This window comes from Podarcis cretensis, assembly GCF_951804945.1.
Source record: "Podarcis cretensis genome assembly, chromosome: 5".
NCBI lineage: Eukaryota > Metazoa > Chordata > Lepidosauria > Squamata > Lacertidae > Podarcis > Podarcis cretensis.
This window is the reverse complement of record NC_137174.1, coordinates 24,362,319-24,377,941: the sequence shown is the minus strand read 5'-3', so window position 1 is coordinate 24,377,941 and position 15,623 is coordinate 24,362,319. Positions and strand designations below refer to the sequence as shown.

The following is a 15,623-nucleotide window of genomic DNA, read 5'->3' as shown; positions in this document are numbered from 1 at the left end:
GTCAGCCCTGATGAGACTGTGCAGAGTTGGACTGACAAGCCCTGCACCTTCTAGGTCCCTGGTGTCACCATTCAGAGTACAGACTCAAGGACTTGTTATGGAAATAAAGGGGGGCACTTATTGGAAATCAGTTTTGTCACCTCTTCACCCCAAAACCCTGAGACAATGAGCCCAGCCACCTTTTATTCACAGTCGCATAAGCACTACACTACAGCATGGCCATAAAGCTGTACATTCAACCGCTGAAATATACACCCAATATGTAGCAATGGAGATTTATGTTACTGCTTTATGAATGAACACTGTGTTTTATGAACGGATTCTGTATTTTGTGAATTACCTAAGAGCCACCAATAGGGAGCTCTAGAATATGACAGCTAACCAATTGGGTACTACCAAACAGCGACCCCTGTTGCTGAAAGCAAGTAACCAGCAGGAAACGCTTCAGCTCAGCCTTTGCCCTGTTGACTGAACACCCCCTGCTGTGCAGATAATGGAGAAAGCTCATAAATTGTATCCCTTCTGGCATCCTGGCCAACTCTATTACGCTGGTGTAAACCCTGGTGCACCAGAAGCCCAGAATAGCAGCAAATAAAATCCGTTCATACCTCAGCAACTGATAAGACTTGTCAATCATGTCTTCCAAAGTCTTCCTAAATTATAAAGCTTCAAAATAATGAAGTGAGAGCAGTAGTTTACTTGCTTGAATTGACAAATAAGAAAGTTTTGAGAATTTAAATTCTAGATTAAAATTGATTACTTAATTGAGAAGGGGATTGTAACAAAAGCACTGGGGCCTAATTTGAATAGTAGAGTGCCTGGTATCTGATGGGCAGACCAAAGCACTCGTCAGTAGAGCTATGAGATTCAGGTGAGGGTCAGATGCCTTGTCAATCCCAGCAGGTATATAAGAGGATGACCCGACCTGCCCAGGCCTATGGCCTGCTGAGGCTCCTTGGTCTCAGTGTTGTAGAACTAAGCAGGGAGGAGGATGGGGACAAAAGTAGAATTAGTGGGCTCTGCCTGTTGTTGGTTCTGCCGCCACCTTCTGTTGGCCTCCCTGACCTCCCTCTCCCAGTCCCAATGGGCACTAGCTGCCACTGGTTCCTGCCACATACAGATATTAATTAACTGTATTTATTTGTGTGGCTACACAAAATGAGGGGAAATATTAAGCGCATTTCAGGCTCATTTGACTTAGCAGGTCAAAAGTTGCACAGGACATTTTAATAACATAACAGGACAGCATTTTCAAAATCAAATTTTCAAAATCAATTCATCTCTAGGGGGCAACCCTGTCTGTTCGTTATGTGTACACACTTCTTAGTATACGGTACACAGTCTTGCCCTTGGCTGATGTGATTGGGGAGGAAGGATACAGTTGGTATTTTAGCATTTGTTTTAAAGTACGTTTTCTGTCTGTGTTTAAATCAAGACTCCAAAGGGACCTTAATGCTGCACAAACTGCATTTGCTTTAATGTTATAATATTTAAGTCTCTCATCTTTCTCTCTCTCTTTGTCCCTTGAAAGTAGGACAATTATTAATTTTGACCTAGATTTTTAAGCAAACCCATTAACACATACATAGATAGATTCATAACTAAATCCATTAGACCTTTGGGGCCTGATCCAGCCAGAGAGTGACTTCAGGGGGAATTTGCCTGAGCAACATGCTTAACACTTTCCCATTGAAATATCAGTAGCGCTTGTAAAAATTGCTTATTAGCTGGATCATGTCCTTTTGTATTCAGAGTACACCTTATTATCAGGTATATTATCAGGGCTGCAAAAGGAGTAGATGCATGAATATCACACACACACGTTTTAAAATGACAAAAAGTGAGGCCAGCTTCGAATGAGACCAACCTGTCTTCTCCTTTTATTTCTCCCATCATATTAAGCTGATGAGGTGTGTTTTTTTACCATGTCTCAAATTTGCCCAAGGGACAATAGGAAGAGACATTATACTGAAATGCCCATTGGTTTGATGAAATAGTTACGCTGCTGCCTTGAATTTGCATGGGACAAATCAGGATCTAACTGGGCATGTGCACAATCTGCAGGCTCTCATATTTAAATAGAAAGCTGCTTCCATCGCTGCTGCCTCTTGCTGAGCTTAGAGACCGAAAGAGGGACTCTGAGGCTTTACACAGAGAGAGAAAAATCACCATTGGATTGTGTACAGCTTCAGAAGAGACTGGGAGAGAGAAATCAGACAAGTCGTTTTGAGAAGTTGAAAATGGGTGAAACTGTGCCGATCAATTAAAGGGTCCGACGCAGAGGGATTTTTGTTCGTTTTGGTGGCATTTCCTGGGTAAATGGTTTCGACCTTACCCATATGAATACTCAGTCCATGCAAAGAGACACCTCATACCCGCCTACGGACTCCTACCACAGTAGAGTCCTCAATTTCCTGAATGACTCAGAAGCAAATGCCTTCAAGCTGGTGGACCTGGCTCCATTAACCCCGACAGTAAGTGTGACCGAGAAATTGCTTGTCGGTGATTTAAGCCTATATAGCAAAAGTTTAGACTGGTGGTAATAGTGCCCAGTTTTAATGGAGCTGTGCAGGAACTATTGGGTCAGGCAAGAGTGTGTGTGTGACTGTGTGACCTTTACCTGTGTAAAGTTAGCAATTCACAAATGAGCGTCTTCAAGGAAAACTTGAAGAGAGCAGGAACGGAATTTGTTTAAAGATCGCCAGTGGAACTGCAAATAGACCTCTCTAGTCAGAAGGTGGGTGACCTGTCTGTGCTAAAACTGGTGATTTCTCCACCGGGAAGAAGAACGCAGGTTGCCATTTTACAGCTTTTGCAGAAGTAGAAGAAGAGAAACATTGTTCAGAATGTGGTCAGGGTCACACGAACAGAAATAGATGACTGAATTGCAAGGTTCAAAACTATTTTCCCTGTTCTGAAACAATTGGTTGACTCCGTTGGAGAAATGAGTGGCAGCCCATGGGTGTCAATTAATGTGACTCTTGAGTCAGAGCTGCTATTTGTCGGCAGCCGGGTGATGGTCGTGGTGCTTTTATTCACTTGTTGAGTGAGTCCTCCTCTAAGGCCTTTTAAGAAACTTTCAATAGGAAGGAAATGCTTTCATGAAATTCCGAAAGGGCAGCTAGCTTGGTCTCTTGCAGCAAAAGCAGTTGCCTTGTGGCACCTTGGAAACACGGCTTTATTATAGCATGAGCTTCTATAGGAAGTGGAAGTGGTGGCTCTGCTTCAAAGGTGGATCTTTTCTATCAAAGCTCTTGCTACAAATACACTCTCTGTAATCCTTATAAAGTAGGAAAGGACTTTTAAAAAAAATCATTTCTGCCATTTCTATTTTTACCTGTAACCTTGTGATCATTTTGCTGGTGTTTAAGGAAACGAGTGGAGCATATTTATCACAGGAGTTCTGAAAAGTAAAATGCCCCATCTCTCACCCTCTCACTTTGGACAGGGAATTTAGTAACATTTGCCCACTGTTTAAATAGTCCTTAGAGTTGAAACAAACAAAACGAAGAATTACTTTCAAATTAAGCAGGGAGTGGGCTCCTTTGTGGGATGCTGTGAAGAGGCTTGGTGGAGAGATTATTGCATGCAGTGAATTAAAACTGTATGGTTCGCTTTGCCTAACTACACTGGTGTTATGCTACACTTCGGAAGTGATGGGCATGCGTCATAGTTTGCCGCACATAATTTACTTCCATCTTTCAAACTGCCTCTTGCAATCTTTCAGTTCTAACTTTTGTGAATGGGTTTTGGCACGGCTATCAGTGAAATTAGTGTTCTGAGGGCCAAGTCGTCTATTACTTCTGGCAGCCGTCTTGTTCATGCAAGTGGTCTGCTCACATAACTTCAGAGGAGAAAACACACTGAAAAATTCAGATGGGCTTCTGAGCCCAGCGAGCTCTCCATGCATCTTCTGTGAATTCTCTCCTCTGACATTATGTTGTTGTATAAGATGATCATTTGCATGAGCATCAAAATGTACAAAAATCTTTCACTGTCTTAGGTGAATTCAGTATTATTACTATTACAATTAACCTGTCTTACACCCTTAGGTTCCAGGGTAGGTTACAACAATTACAGCAATATACAACACATACAGTTATTAGTTTTCTGTTTAAATCATGTGCGTGTTAATTGTAAATGGAGGATATATATGAGGGATTGCATCCAACTAAGTCCCTCTCAGAGCTGACATATTGAAATTAATGAAACTATGTTAGTCATGTCAATTCATTTCTATGGGTCTACTCCAGCACTGGATACAACCCAAGATCAAAAATGCATAGCAATCTTATGATATATACTAATAGCTGATTCAATTCTGCTAGTGCTGGTCCTTATGTAAGTCAACTGGCACCACTCACACACAAGAGTCTGTTTGCAAAAGTACCAGAGGCTTGCAGAAGTCGAAATAACCTTTAGGGGGGAAATCCCAGTGTGGGAGGGGAGCCCCAGAACTGCCCAGTGAGGATGGAGCATGCTCGGTAGCAATAGAATTCTGATGGTGGGTTGGAAATTGGGTGTGGGAAAGAATAATAATAATAATATTAAATTTATTATTTATACCCCGCCCATCTGGCTGGTTTCCACCAGCCACTCTGGGCTGCTTCCAACCGAATATTAAAAACAGGGCCACCTTCAGTTGTCTTTTAAAAGTACAATAGTTGCTTATTGCATTGACATCTGCTGGGAGGGCATTCCACAGGGCAGGTGCCACTACCGAGAAGGCCCTCTGCCTGGTTCCCTGTAACCTCACTTCTCGCAGCGAGGGAACCGCAGAAGGCCCTTGGCACTGGACCTCAGTGTCCGGGTAGAACGATGGGGGTGGAGACGCTCCTTCAGGTATACTGGACTGAGTCCATTTAGGGCTTTAAAGCACCAACACTTTTAAATGTGCTCAGAAACATACTAGGAGCCAATGAAGATCTTTCAGGACCGGTGTTATATGGTCTCAGTGGCCACTCCCAGTCACCAGTCTAGCTGCTGCATTCTGGATTCATTGCAGTTTCTGAGTCACCTTCAAAGGTAGCCCCACATAGAGCGCATTGCAGTAGTCCAAGCAGGAGATAACCACTCTCGCAAGACAGTCTGCGGGCAGGTAGGGTCTCAGCCTGTGTACCAGATGGAGCTGGTAGATGGCTGCCCTGGACACCAAATTAACCTGTGCCTCCATGGACAGCTGTGAGTCCAAAATGACTCCCAGGCTGTGCACCAGGTCCTTCAGGGCCACAGTTACCCCATTCAGGACCAGGGAGTCCTCCACACCAGCCCGCTCCCTGTCCCCCAAAAGCAGTACTTCTGTCTTGTCAGGATTCAACCTCAATCCATTACCCACCATCCATCCTCCAGCTGCCTCCAGACACTTACACAGGACCTTCACTGCCTTAACTGGGTGGGAGCAGGAATGGAACATAGCATCTAGGAAAAGGAGATTGGTAACTGGAACCACAGGTGGACTTTGGTAATATGGCAATACTTCTTATTTTCACAATAATTCATTTTCATGCAGTTGCTTTTTTATGCTTCTTCTCAGTAGGTACCCATATAAATATAGGTTTCATTATTATTACTATTATTAATAATAATATTTTGCAACCCTTTGGCTCAGTGCTCTGTACAGGGAAAAACCCGCACCACCCAAATCCTGCACTGCTGAACCAGAACGCTCTACAAAGCAATGTTTTATTGCAGGTCCCGCTGGTAATATTTATTCATTCAAAAGATGAAACAAAATCTCTTTATGCAAAAGAGATAAATAACAGTGCCAAACTGCATGCAGGCAAGAGCTTGGGAAAATAGTGGGATTTGACTATGAGGATTTATTTTGAAATGTATTGACACAGCAGCATTGATGTGCATGGTGTTTTACAGAATAATGCGAGCAACCAGTCAACCTGCAAAAACAGGTCCTAGGAGCTTTTCTGAGAGAGCAAGAGACAGTGGCAGACAGGGGAGGAGAAGGAAAGGTAAAAACAAGTAGAATGAGAACATGCATGGAGACCGTCGAGTCCAGCAATTTGCTGTCATGATGGCCAACCAAGCAAGGATAGATAGCTCTGTTGGAAGAGCATGGGACTCTTAATATCAAGGTCATGGGTTCAAGCCCCACGTTGGGCAAAAGATTCTTGCCTTGCAGGGGTTTTGACTAGATGATCCTTGTGGTCCCCTCTATGATTCTGTGATTCTTTAGCAGGACATGAGCACAAAAGCACTTTCCCTGCTTGTGATTCCCTGCAATTGGAACTACGTGACCATGCGGTTACACATACTTAGGCTAGAGTTCATTAGAGAATGAACGTGTTAGGTGCTATATGAACACATATATTTCTGGGGTTTTTTGGATCTCATCATGAAAATGGATAGCAGATGGCAACAGCTGGTGGGGGGGGAGAGAAAGAGAGACAGGATTAGTGGAAAGTGGCCCAAATTCGACAGTCCAATGGGGATGTCATTTGCAAATGGGGGAAAGGGCAGACCTTTGAGATTACAATGTGCGGCTGTAGGTATATTTTCTACGTCACTTGTATGCCTTTTATTTTAGCTCTACATTTCTACCAGTGCTTTTTAGTATGCAAAAGTGTGGCATTTAAAGGTGGCCATATGTGTTGCTTAATGCGATGTATAGGCTCAAATTGGGAAGAAGACACAGATGCTACAGGACTTGCTATGGGACACCCTTTGTGGAAGCCTCCCACAGCTCTGCAACTCATAATTGTTTTCAACGTGTGTGTGTGTGTAGGTAGGTAGGTAGGTAGGTAGATAGATTGAGATAGATAGATAGATAGATAGATAGATAGATAGATAGATAGATGATAGATAGATAGATAGATGATATAGATAGATAGATAGATAGATAGATAGATAGATAGATAGATGATAGATAGATAGATATAGATGATAGACAGACAGAGATGTATTTCTCCACACCTGACGTTTGAAAGGGTGAACTGACTCCAGCCAAAAGTACAGATGGTAGCACTGAGTAAACAACTTGCATGTGTGAATCACCCACTGCAGGTTAAACCCCACAGACTGAAAGGCCATATTACACCCACAGGCAACTCAAAACCCAATTCTCTTTTAAAGGGAGAATATTCCCCCTCTAGGGATGCGGGTGGTGCTGTGGGTTAAACCACAGAGCCTAGGGCTTGCCAATCAGAAGGTTGGCGGTTCGAATCCGCACGACTGGGTGAGCTCCGTGCGCTGCTCTGGTTCACTGGAAGCGGCTTAGTCATGCTGGCCACATGACCTGGAAGCTGTACGCTGGCTTCCTCGGCCAATAAAGCGAGATGAGCGCCGCAACCCCAGAGTCGGCCACGAAGTGCATGTAAATGCTGTTTACCTTCCCGCTGGAGCGGTACCTATTTATCCACTTGCACTTTGACGTGCTTTTGAATTGCTAGGTTGGCAGGAGCTGGGACCGAGCAACAGGAGCTCACCCTGTGGTGGGGCTTCGAACTGCCGACCTTCTGATCAGCAAGCCCTAGGCTCTGTGGTTTAGACCACAGTGCCACCGCGTCCCTTTGGAGCAGCAGCTTAGTTTTTGTTAAAAAGAAAAAGAGAAAATGAAAACTCTCGTTCACTATCCTGAACAAAAACACACACACATCTACACACACAAATGCTGTTACTACCATTGGAACACTTTTATCATCCCTCGTTTTTGGAATCTGAAAGTTGAAAAATTCAACATACCCTAATGGAGCCCAAGGTTCCCAAGGTTGAAGAAGGCTGCCATAGAGCAGATGCGGTCAAAGTGGTGCTGAACATGTTTCTGAATGGTGACTGCCTTCATTCCTTACCTTTATGCCATGCAGGCCAGAGACTGGAGCAGCATTTTGCCAAAGACCCCTTCAGACTTGGAGTCAGTCTTGCTCTTTCTTCATGGATTTGTTTTGCATGTGTATAAACATTAGAGCAAGTCTGCTTCTTTCCTTTCTATAGGACTGCTGGACAAGACAGGATATTTGTTTGTTTTCATAGAAAAATGGAGAGACAATCCTGGGCCCTGCCTCCTCTTTGCATGTTGTTAGGTTTAATTAGTTTTCCGCAATTGGTATATTATTTTTAGAAGTCAGCAAATCTCTAACAGCAGGATGGTTGCCCGTGAAAAGTAACTTGGCTTGCTCCATAATATTTTCAGGGGATTATATGTCGATATTGGGAAACTGGAGAATGTTCAGTGATGCAAACACAGTAGGGTCAGGATATTTTGCAACCATTTCCCTTCTGGCCACTGGATGGATTTGACATTTCATTTTGTGTGCATTAAAAAAATGAAATGGGGGAATATATGCCCAGAAGAGATAAACAAAGATTTCCTTGCTCATGTGATTTAAGCTGCTTTAAAATGCGCAGTTCACTTGTTCAGCAAAGAGCTTTAACATCTGAGAGTGTTGTCATATGCAATTCTGCCTTTTCGTATTTACTGCGTCAATTCTGGATGCTAATGTAGAGCAGCCCAAAGTATATTCCAAGCCTATGTAGGTTTTACAACAGAATTTCAAATGTGGGAGATGGGGGGGGGGACCTGATTTAAACTATCACTTATGAAAATGACATCAGGTTTTGGAAATAACATTCCCAGTGTGCAGAGGTACACTGATCAGCTTTACTAGATTGTTAAAACTCTGTGTTGTTGTACTTTGAAATTATTTAAAGATGTATTTGAAGAGTTTTTGCCCCCCAATTTTGGTGAATAAGCTCCCAGATCATAGAATAATAGAATCTGAGAGTTGGGAGGGACCCACGGGTCATCTAGTCCAACCCCCTGCCACGCAGGAATCTCAGCTAAAGCATCCAGAACAGATGGCCACCCAACCTCTGCTTAAAAACCTCCAAGGAAGGAGAGTCCACCACCAAACAGCTCTTACTGTCAGAAAGTTTTTCTGAATGTTTAGTCAGAATCTCCTTTCTTGTAACTTGGAAGCCATTGCCTCAAGTCCTACCCTCAAGAGCAGTAGTTAACAATGGGGTGGAGTAGTTGGGTGTTTTGCTTCCAGTCACAGTCAACTCTACGTCTTTGGGATGCTCACAAGCAAAGTACAAAACTAGCAGCCCACTGATGCTGTTTCTCTCCCCTACCTTCTGACATTCCAAGGTATACTTTTCTGACTATGGAAGTTCCATTTAGCTATTCGTTGGCCTGGCCTGACATCTGCGAATTTGTGTAATCTATCCATCTAAGCAACTGACTGTTATCACATCTTGAGGAGTGAATGCAACAAGTCAAAAGTGCATAGGGAAATGTTCCCTGATACCAAGATGAGGGATTCTATGGAATGCAGATAGAGAGAATTGATAAGAATAATGATCTGTTGTGACCTCGACGGAAGCGTACAATAGACGAGCCTTCTTGTGTTTTGGCTCATTTTTTTTTTTCCTTCCCCCCCCCTCCCTTCTCCTTCTTTCCTCTTTCTTTTTTCTTTTTTCTTTCCCATAATGGCTTATATTCTATGCCATATCCTTTGATTTTTTTTGTAGTTTTTTAGCCTTTTCCATTATTATTATTATTATCAAGGATTTTTCTTTTGTGGTTTTGGTTGTTTATATTTATCTGTATTTGTTTAAAGCAAAATAAAAATTAAAAAATAAAATAACAATAATAAAACTGACTGTTATCACCCCATCTTGAGGAGGGAATCCAACAAGTCAAAAGTGCATTATGCAAAGAAGTCCTTCCTTTGGACTGCCCTGATGCTGTTGCCAGCCAGTTGCATAGAGAGATTCTCATGCCATGAGAAATGTAGAGGAGTGGACTCCTCCGTTACTCTATGCATAAATTTTATAAAAACCTGCCTTATCCTAGACCCCCAACCCCAGCACATTCTTTCTTCCTCTTCGTCATCTAATGCTTACATTCTAAGCCACAGCTTCTTGGACTCCCAGGATAGGGATCCTGATAGGCTGTCATCGTGCCTGCCTTCCAGCAACTTCAGGAAACTGCTTTCTGTCCTTCTGGAGGTGAGGAAGGACCCCTGTTCATTCAAAAAGGTCCCCAGAGGGACCTGCATGAAAAAGGCCTATTTAAAAAAGAACATTCTTTGCATTTTCCTTCATTGTTGTCAGGAGCGATTTGAATTGTGTAGATGTTCCTAAAGAGGAAAACATCTATCTCCAGTTGTTTTCAGTAGCAGCATGAAGCGGGGTTTGGGTTCTTATACTGAAGGTGCTGTTGCTTGAATGCTGCCTTCATGTCCTAGCAATACAATGAAAGTATACTGGCACCAAGTGGCCTGAAGCCTTAGATGCAAGATTCTTTCTGCACCTCATTCTTCAATGGCTTGATAGAACACTTTGGGCTTGATGCTTTTCTGCAATTGATGGTGTTCTTCTGAAGTGTGGCATTAAACATAAATGAAATGTGGTGTTCTTTCTCTCTCTCTCTCTCTCTCTCTCTCTCACCACACACACACACAAGCAACATTGGCCCGTAAGGGGAAAACAACACCAACTCCAAAATCCACAGTAGGGCAATGCCTTTGTTTTGACCAACCAAAGTGTCACAAGATAGAGAAGTGAGTAAGCTGTCAAGTTTTCTTGTTCTCTTCATCAAACTAGAAGTTACAAAAAGCAGGAGGTGGATGGGAGGCTGCATAGAACTAAAATAATACAGTGCTACCTTGGTTTTTGAACGTCTCTGTTAATGAACATTTTGGTTTCCGAATGACGTAAACCCAGAATTAAATGCTTCAGTTTTCGAACACACCTCGGAAGTTGAACATGAAACACAGCTTCTGCTGAGTGCAAGATCCTGAGGCCTAGCTGTCAGCTATTGTGTTTTCGGTTTTTAAACGTTTCAGAACTTGAATGGTCTTTCGGAATGGATTACGTTCCAAAACCGAGGTACCACTGTATTCCCAAAATCCACAGTTAGGCAAAGCCTTGATTAGGACCAGCCAAAATGTCACATAATAGCAAGCAAGCTTTTGAGTTCTCCAGGACTCTTCATTCATTAATTGAATGGATGTCCTGCTCTTCCTCTCAAGCTGCAAGTTTCAAAAAGCAGGGGGCTAGTTGTGGGGGAATAGGCTGAGTATAGCTAAATTAAGATTTTCAGTGGGTGGATCAGGGATCCCATCCCATGCACAGCTTATTTTCTGTCCCCTTCACTGGGAGTACTGAAATAATTCAAATCCATTTAATTTGAATACATGCAGGTGACAGCTTTTCTTGGCACAGTATTTGAATTACCTGGGTATTATTATTTTTATATCATCATTATCATCACTGAGTAAGCACAGGCATGGAGCTCAATGGATGTTGATTACTACCTTCCTTGGAGCCTTATTTACACCAGATGCTAAAATGTGTGTCCTTCCTTCTCCCTAGAGAATCCTGGGAATTGTTTTGCAACAAGGAGGGTGGCCTAGAGATCCCTAACAGTGAGTTCTCACAAAATTACAATTTCCAGAATTCTCAGGAGCAGGGGAGACGTATAAAGCTGATATAAGTTTATGATGTAGCTAATACATAAAACAGATCCATGTGTATTCTTTTCTCTTTCGGTGGCAAGGAGGTCCTTTTAGCTTTACTTCCACACAAACTCCCATGCTTTAAAGCTTAGTGAATGCAAACCAAAGCAGCTCCGTCATCCATAGTTACAGTGTTTGCATTCTGGTTGGAAAAGAATTAATTTCTCTGAAATATTAGTTCCACCCAGATTTTGACTTTCTTCTTTCTCTCCAGGAGGCATCGAAATACCTGCCCTTCTGGTGGGTGAAAGACAATGGGGCCTTTGTGAATTTCTGCCATTCTGTTTCCCCTCTAGGAGCTGACGATGCTGAACCCCCCACACCCTTTCCCAACAGTGAACGTCCCAGCCCACACTCACTATACCATCGGGGCTGTCATTCTCGCAGTGGGGATCACAGGAACTCTTGGTAACCTCCTGGTCATCTTTGCTTTCTGCAGGTATTCAACACAGTTACTTTCTGCTGCGCAGTATTCCCCGGGATAGGTTTCCATGCTAGCAGCACCAGAGGGCATTGGGATGTATCTAGGAAACAATCTTAGTAGATTGTTGATCCATCTAGTTCAGTAATTTTGAATCTCAACTGGGCACTTTGCTCCTATTGCATTTTGTTCCTTAAACTGTTCTGCATGGTGAGTTCTCAGGAAGCTCTTGAAATGGCGAACTGTATAAACAGTGTGCATTTGTTTGAAGGAAAAGAGTTAGGAAAAGAGCCTGAGGAATCAATGTTTCCATTCCAAGACGAGGTGCCCTTGACAGAAAATCGGTTCTCTGTTGATGCCTACGGAATGTTCCACTATTTTCAAGGCATCTTGATTTGTGTTTCTCTAGTGCTCTCTCTCGCTCTCTCTCTCTCTCTCTCTCTCTCGCTCTGTGTGTGTGTGTGTGTGTGTGTGTGTGTGTGTGTACACATACATTTATTATACAGGCTTCCTTTCTTAATTGTGCTTTTAAAGGGAATGAAAGAGGCCTACTTTATCAATGAAGTATTAACCTATATCTGGGTGGTATTGCAGAATGCTGGTTGAGGGATGGGGGGCTTGTGTAGTTGTGTGGTCCTCAATATGAAAAAAAAAATTCCCTCCGCTTGGAAAACTTGATTTCAAGGAGTAATGTCCAAACTCAGCCCTTTTCCTGTCATGATAGCTTTCTATGTGCAGGAAACATGTTTGTATGGCTGGACTCATTTGTCAACTGTATTCTTAAGGGTTTCAGTTCAGATTAAGGTAAACCACCTCAATGGGAACTAGGTCAAAGGCTGTAGAGAATATTAAGCAATGGATGTGTAGTGTCAAGATCTCATGAGAATAAGCCAGGAAAAAGCAACTGTGGCGTGGTCTCATTCTAGTAATGGGATTGAGCTTGCTACAACTTGATATTTATTGCTACTGGGGCTCTTCAGTCGCATGCTGCCCAATATCAAGTGGGTCAAATGTGAGCTGGACAAGGTAACTGTTAGGTGGATTCATAGCTGGTTGACTGACCAAACCCAAAGAGTACTCATTAATGGATCGCCGCCATCCTGGGCAAAAGGGACAAGTGGGGTGCCACAGGGTTCTGTCCTGGACTCGTTGTTGTTCAACACCTTTATGGATGAAGGAATTGAAGGGATGTTCATCAGATTTGCAGAAGACACCAAACTGGGAGGGGTAGCTAATGCTGCAGAAGACTCAATGCCACAGGATTCAAGATGACCCTAACGGATTGGAAAACCGGGCCCAAACTAACAAAATGAATTTCAATAGGAACAAATGTCATTTTCTACACTTAGACAGAAAGAACCAACTGCACAAATATAAGATGGGTGACATCCAACTCGTGAGTAGTACATGTGGAAAGAATCTAGGGTTCTTAGTAGACCACAAGCTTAACATGAGTCAACAGTGTGATGCAGCAGCAAAAAAAAAAGCTTGTGCCATTCTAAGCTGCATCGACAGAAGTATAGTGTCCCAGTCAAGGGAAGTACCGGTAATAGTACCACTCTATTCTGCTTTGGACAAACCAAACCTGGAGTACTGTGCCTCGTTCTGGGCACCACCATTTAAAAAGGATATTGACAAACTGGAATGTGCGCAAAGGAGGGTGACCAAGATGATCAAGGGTGTGGAAATCAAGCCTTATGAGGAATGGTTAAGGAACTGTGTGTGTTTAACTTAGAAAAGAGAAGATGGAGAGGAGATATGATAGTCACCTTCAAATATCTAAAGGGTTGTCACATGGAAGATGGAGCAAGGCTGTTTTCTTCTGATCCAGAGGTTTTCTCATGAACCAATGGCTTCAAGTTACAAGAAAGGAGATTCTGACTAAATGATTAACAGATTACTTAACAGACTAAATGACTAACAGATTAACAGATTGAAGTTGAATCCTGACAAGACAGAAGTACTGTTTTTGGGGGACAGGAGGCGGGCAGGTGTGGAGGATTCCCTGGTCCTGAATGGGGTAACTGTGCCCCTGAAGGACCAGGTGCACAGCCTGGGAGTCATTTTGGACTCACAGCTGTCCATGGAGGCACAAGTCAAATCTGTGTCCAGGGCAGCTGTCTACCAGCTCCATCTGGTACGCAGGCTGAGACCCTATCTGCCTGCGGACTGTCTCACCAGAGTGGTGCATGCTCTGGTTATCTCCCGCTTGGACTACTGCAATGCGCTCTATGTGGGGCTACCTTTGAAGGTGACCCGGAAACTACAACTAATCCAGAACGCGGCTGCTAGATTGGTGACTGGGAGCGGCCGCCAAGACCACATAACACCAGTCTTGAAAGACCTACATTGGCTCCCAGTACGTTTCCGAGCACAATTCAAAGTGTTGGTGCTGACCTTTAAAGCACTAAATGGCCTTGGTCCAGTATATCTGAAAGAGCGTCTCCACCCCCATCGTTCTACCCGGACACTGAGGTCCAGCACCGAGGGCCTTCTGGCGGTTCCCTCAGTGCAAGATGCCAAGTTACAGGGAACCAGGCAGAGGGCCTTCTCGGTAGTGGCGCCCTCCCTGTAGAACGCCCTCCCATCAGATGTCAAAGAGAATAACAACTACCAGACTTTTAGAAGACATCTGAAGGCAGCCCAGTTTAGGGAAGTTTTTAATGTTTGATGCTGTATTGTTTTTAATATTCAGTTGGAAGCCGCCCAGAGTGGCTGGGAAGCCCAGCCAGATGGGCAGGGTATAAATAAATAAATTATTATTATTATTATTATTATTATTATTATTATTATTATTAATGTCAGGAAGAACTTTCTGACAGGAAGAGCTGTTTGACAGTGGAACAGACTCCCTCGGAAAGTGGTGGGCTCTCCTTCCTGGGAGATTTAAAGCAGAGGTTGAGTGAGCATCTGTCATGGATGCTTTAATTGAGATGCCTGCATTGCAGGGGGTTGAACTAGATGACCTTTTGGGTACCTTCCAACACTACATTTCTATGGGTGCCAAGGGTGCTGGGTCAGAGTTCAAGAGCAAGAGTTTCAGGACCATGGCCAGCACTCCTACAGCAGGGAGAAAATTACCGGTACCTAAGCACAAGCTTGGTGCAACTGCTAGAGCATTGTGATTTGTTCTCAAGTGTCCACTGAAGGCTTATGGTTAGTTAAAGGACAAGCATCCTTTAGTGCTCCTTTCAGGCTGTGAGGTTTGGGGTTTCAGAGACTTGGTCCATGGATACTACCTTGATCCTTGAAGGAGTCATTAGAGCATTCCTTGGAGTCCATAGATGAAGGTACATCCTTGGTGTTTGTGGGATGAGGTGCGGAATCTGGTGACACACCAGGTCTACCCAGGATGAGCTAGGTGTGCATCCATTTCCACCTTGGTGCTATGACTACTCAGGAATTGAGGGCTCAGCGTCTGGGGCCATGACATTTCCTCCTTGTTTTTTTTCCTCAAATAGTGTAGGTTGCCAGCAGAATAAAGTAAAAGATGAGACCTTCTGCAGTTATTAATGTTGCTGGTGATTAAAACACACACAAAACCATTGAATCTAATCCCTGTATTTGGAAACTGCTGCTAATCTGGCCAGCAGTGGAAAATGGCCTCCCTATACAATATGACCCAGATGCAGAAAATCCATAGTACATCTGCTTTAATTTCCCATTAATCACCAGCAGCGGAGAAATGTAGGACAGAGCGTTCAGAGAGGCGGGCATTCTATTTGTAT

The 15,623-nt window shown here is 43.4% G+C and overlaps 1 protein-coding gene across 3 annotated transcripts in view; it reads left to right on the top strand.

Annotated features, from left to right (window-relative positions):
• The first annotated feature begins 2,102 nt into the window (after window positions 1-2,102).
• The window catches only part of OPN4 (opsin 4), a 41,254-nt gene continuing 27,733 nt past the window's right edge, over window positions 2,103-15,623 (top strand). For 2 of the 3 annotated variants that reach the window (XM_079975688.1, XM_079975690.1), the window contains exons 1-2: window positions 2,103-2,474; window positions 11,771-11,913. In XM_079975688.1, coding sequence (XP_079831814.1) covers window positions 2,340-2,474; window positions 11,771-11,913 — 278 coding nt within the window. In that variant the 5' untranslated portion in view covers window positions 2,103-2,339. The remainder of the gene's footprint in view (window positions 2,475-11,770; window positions 11,914-15,623) is intronic. The other variant, XM_079975689.1, reaches the window with a different exon arrangement.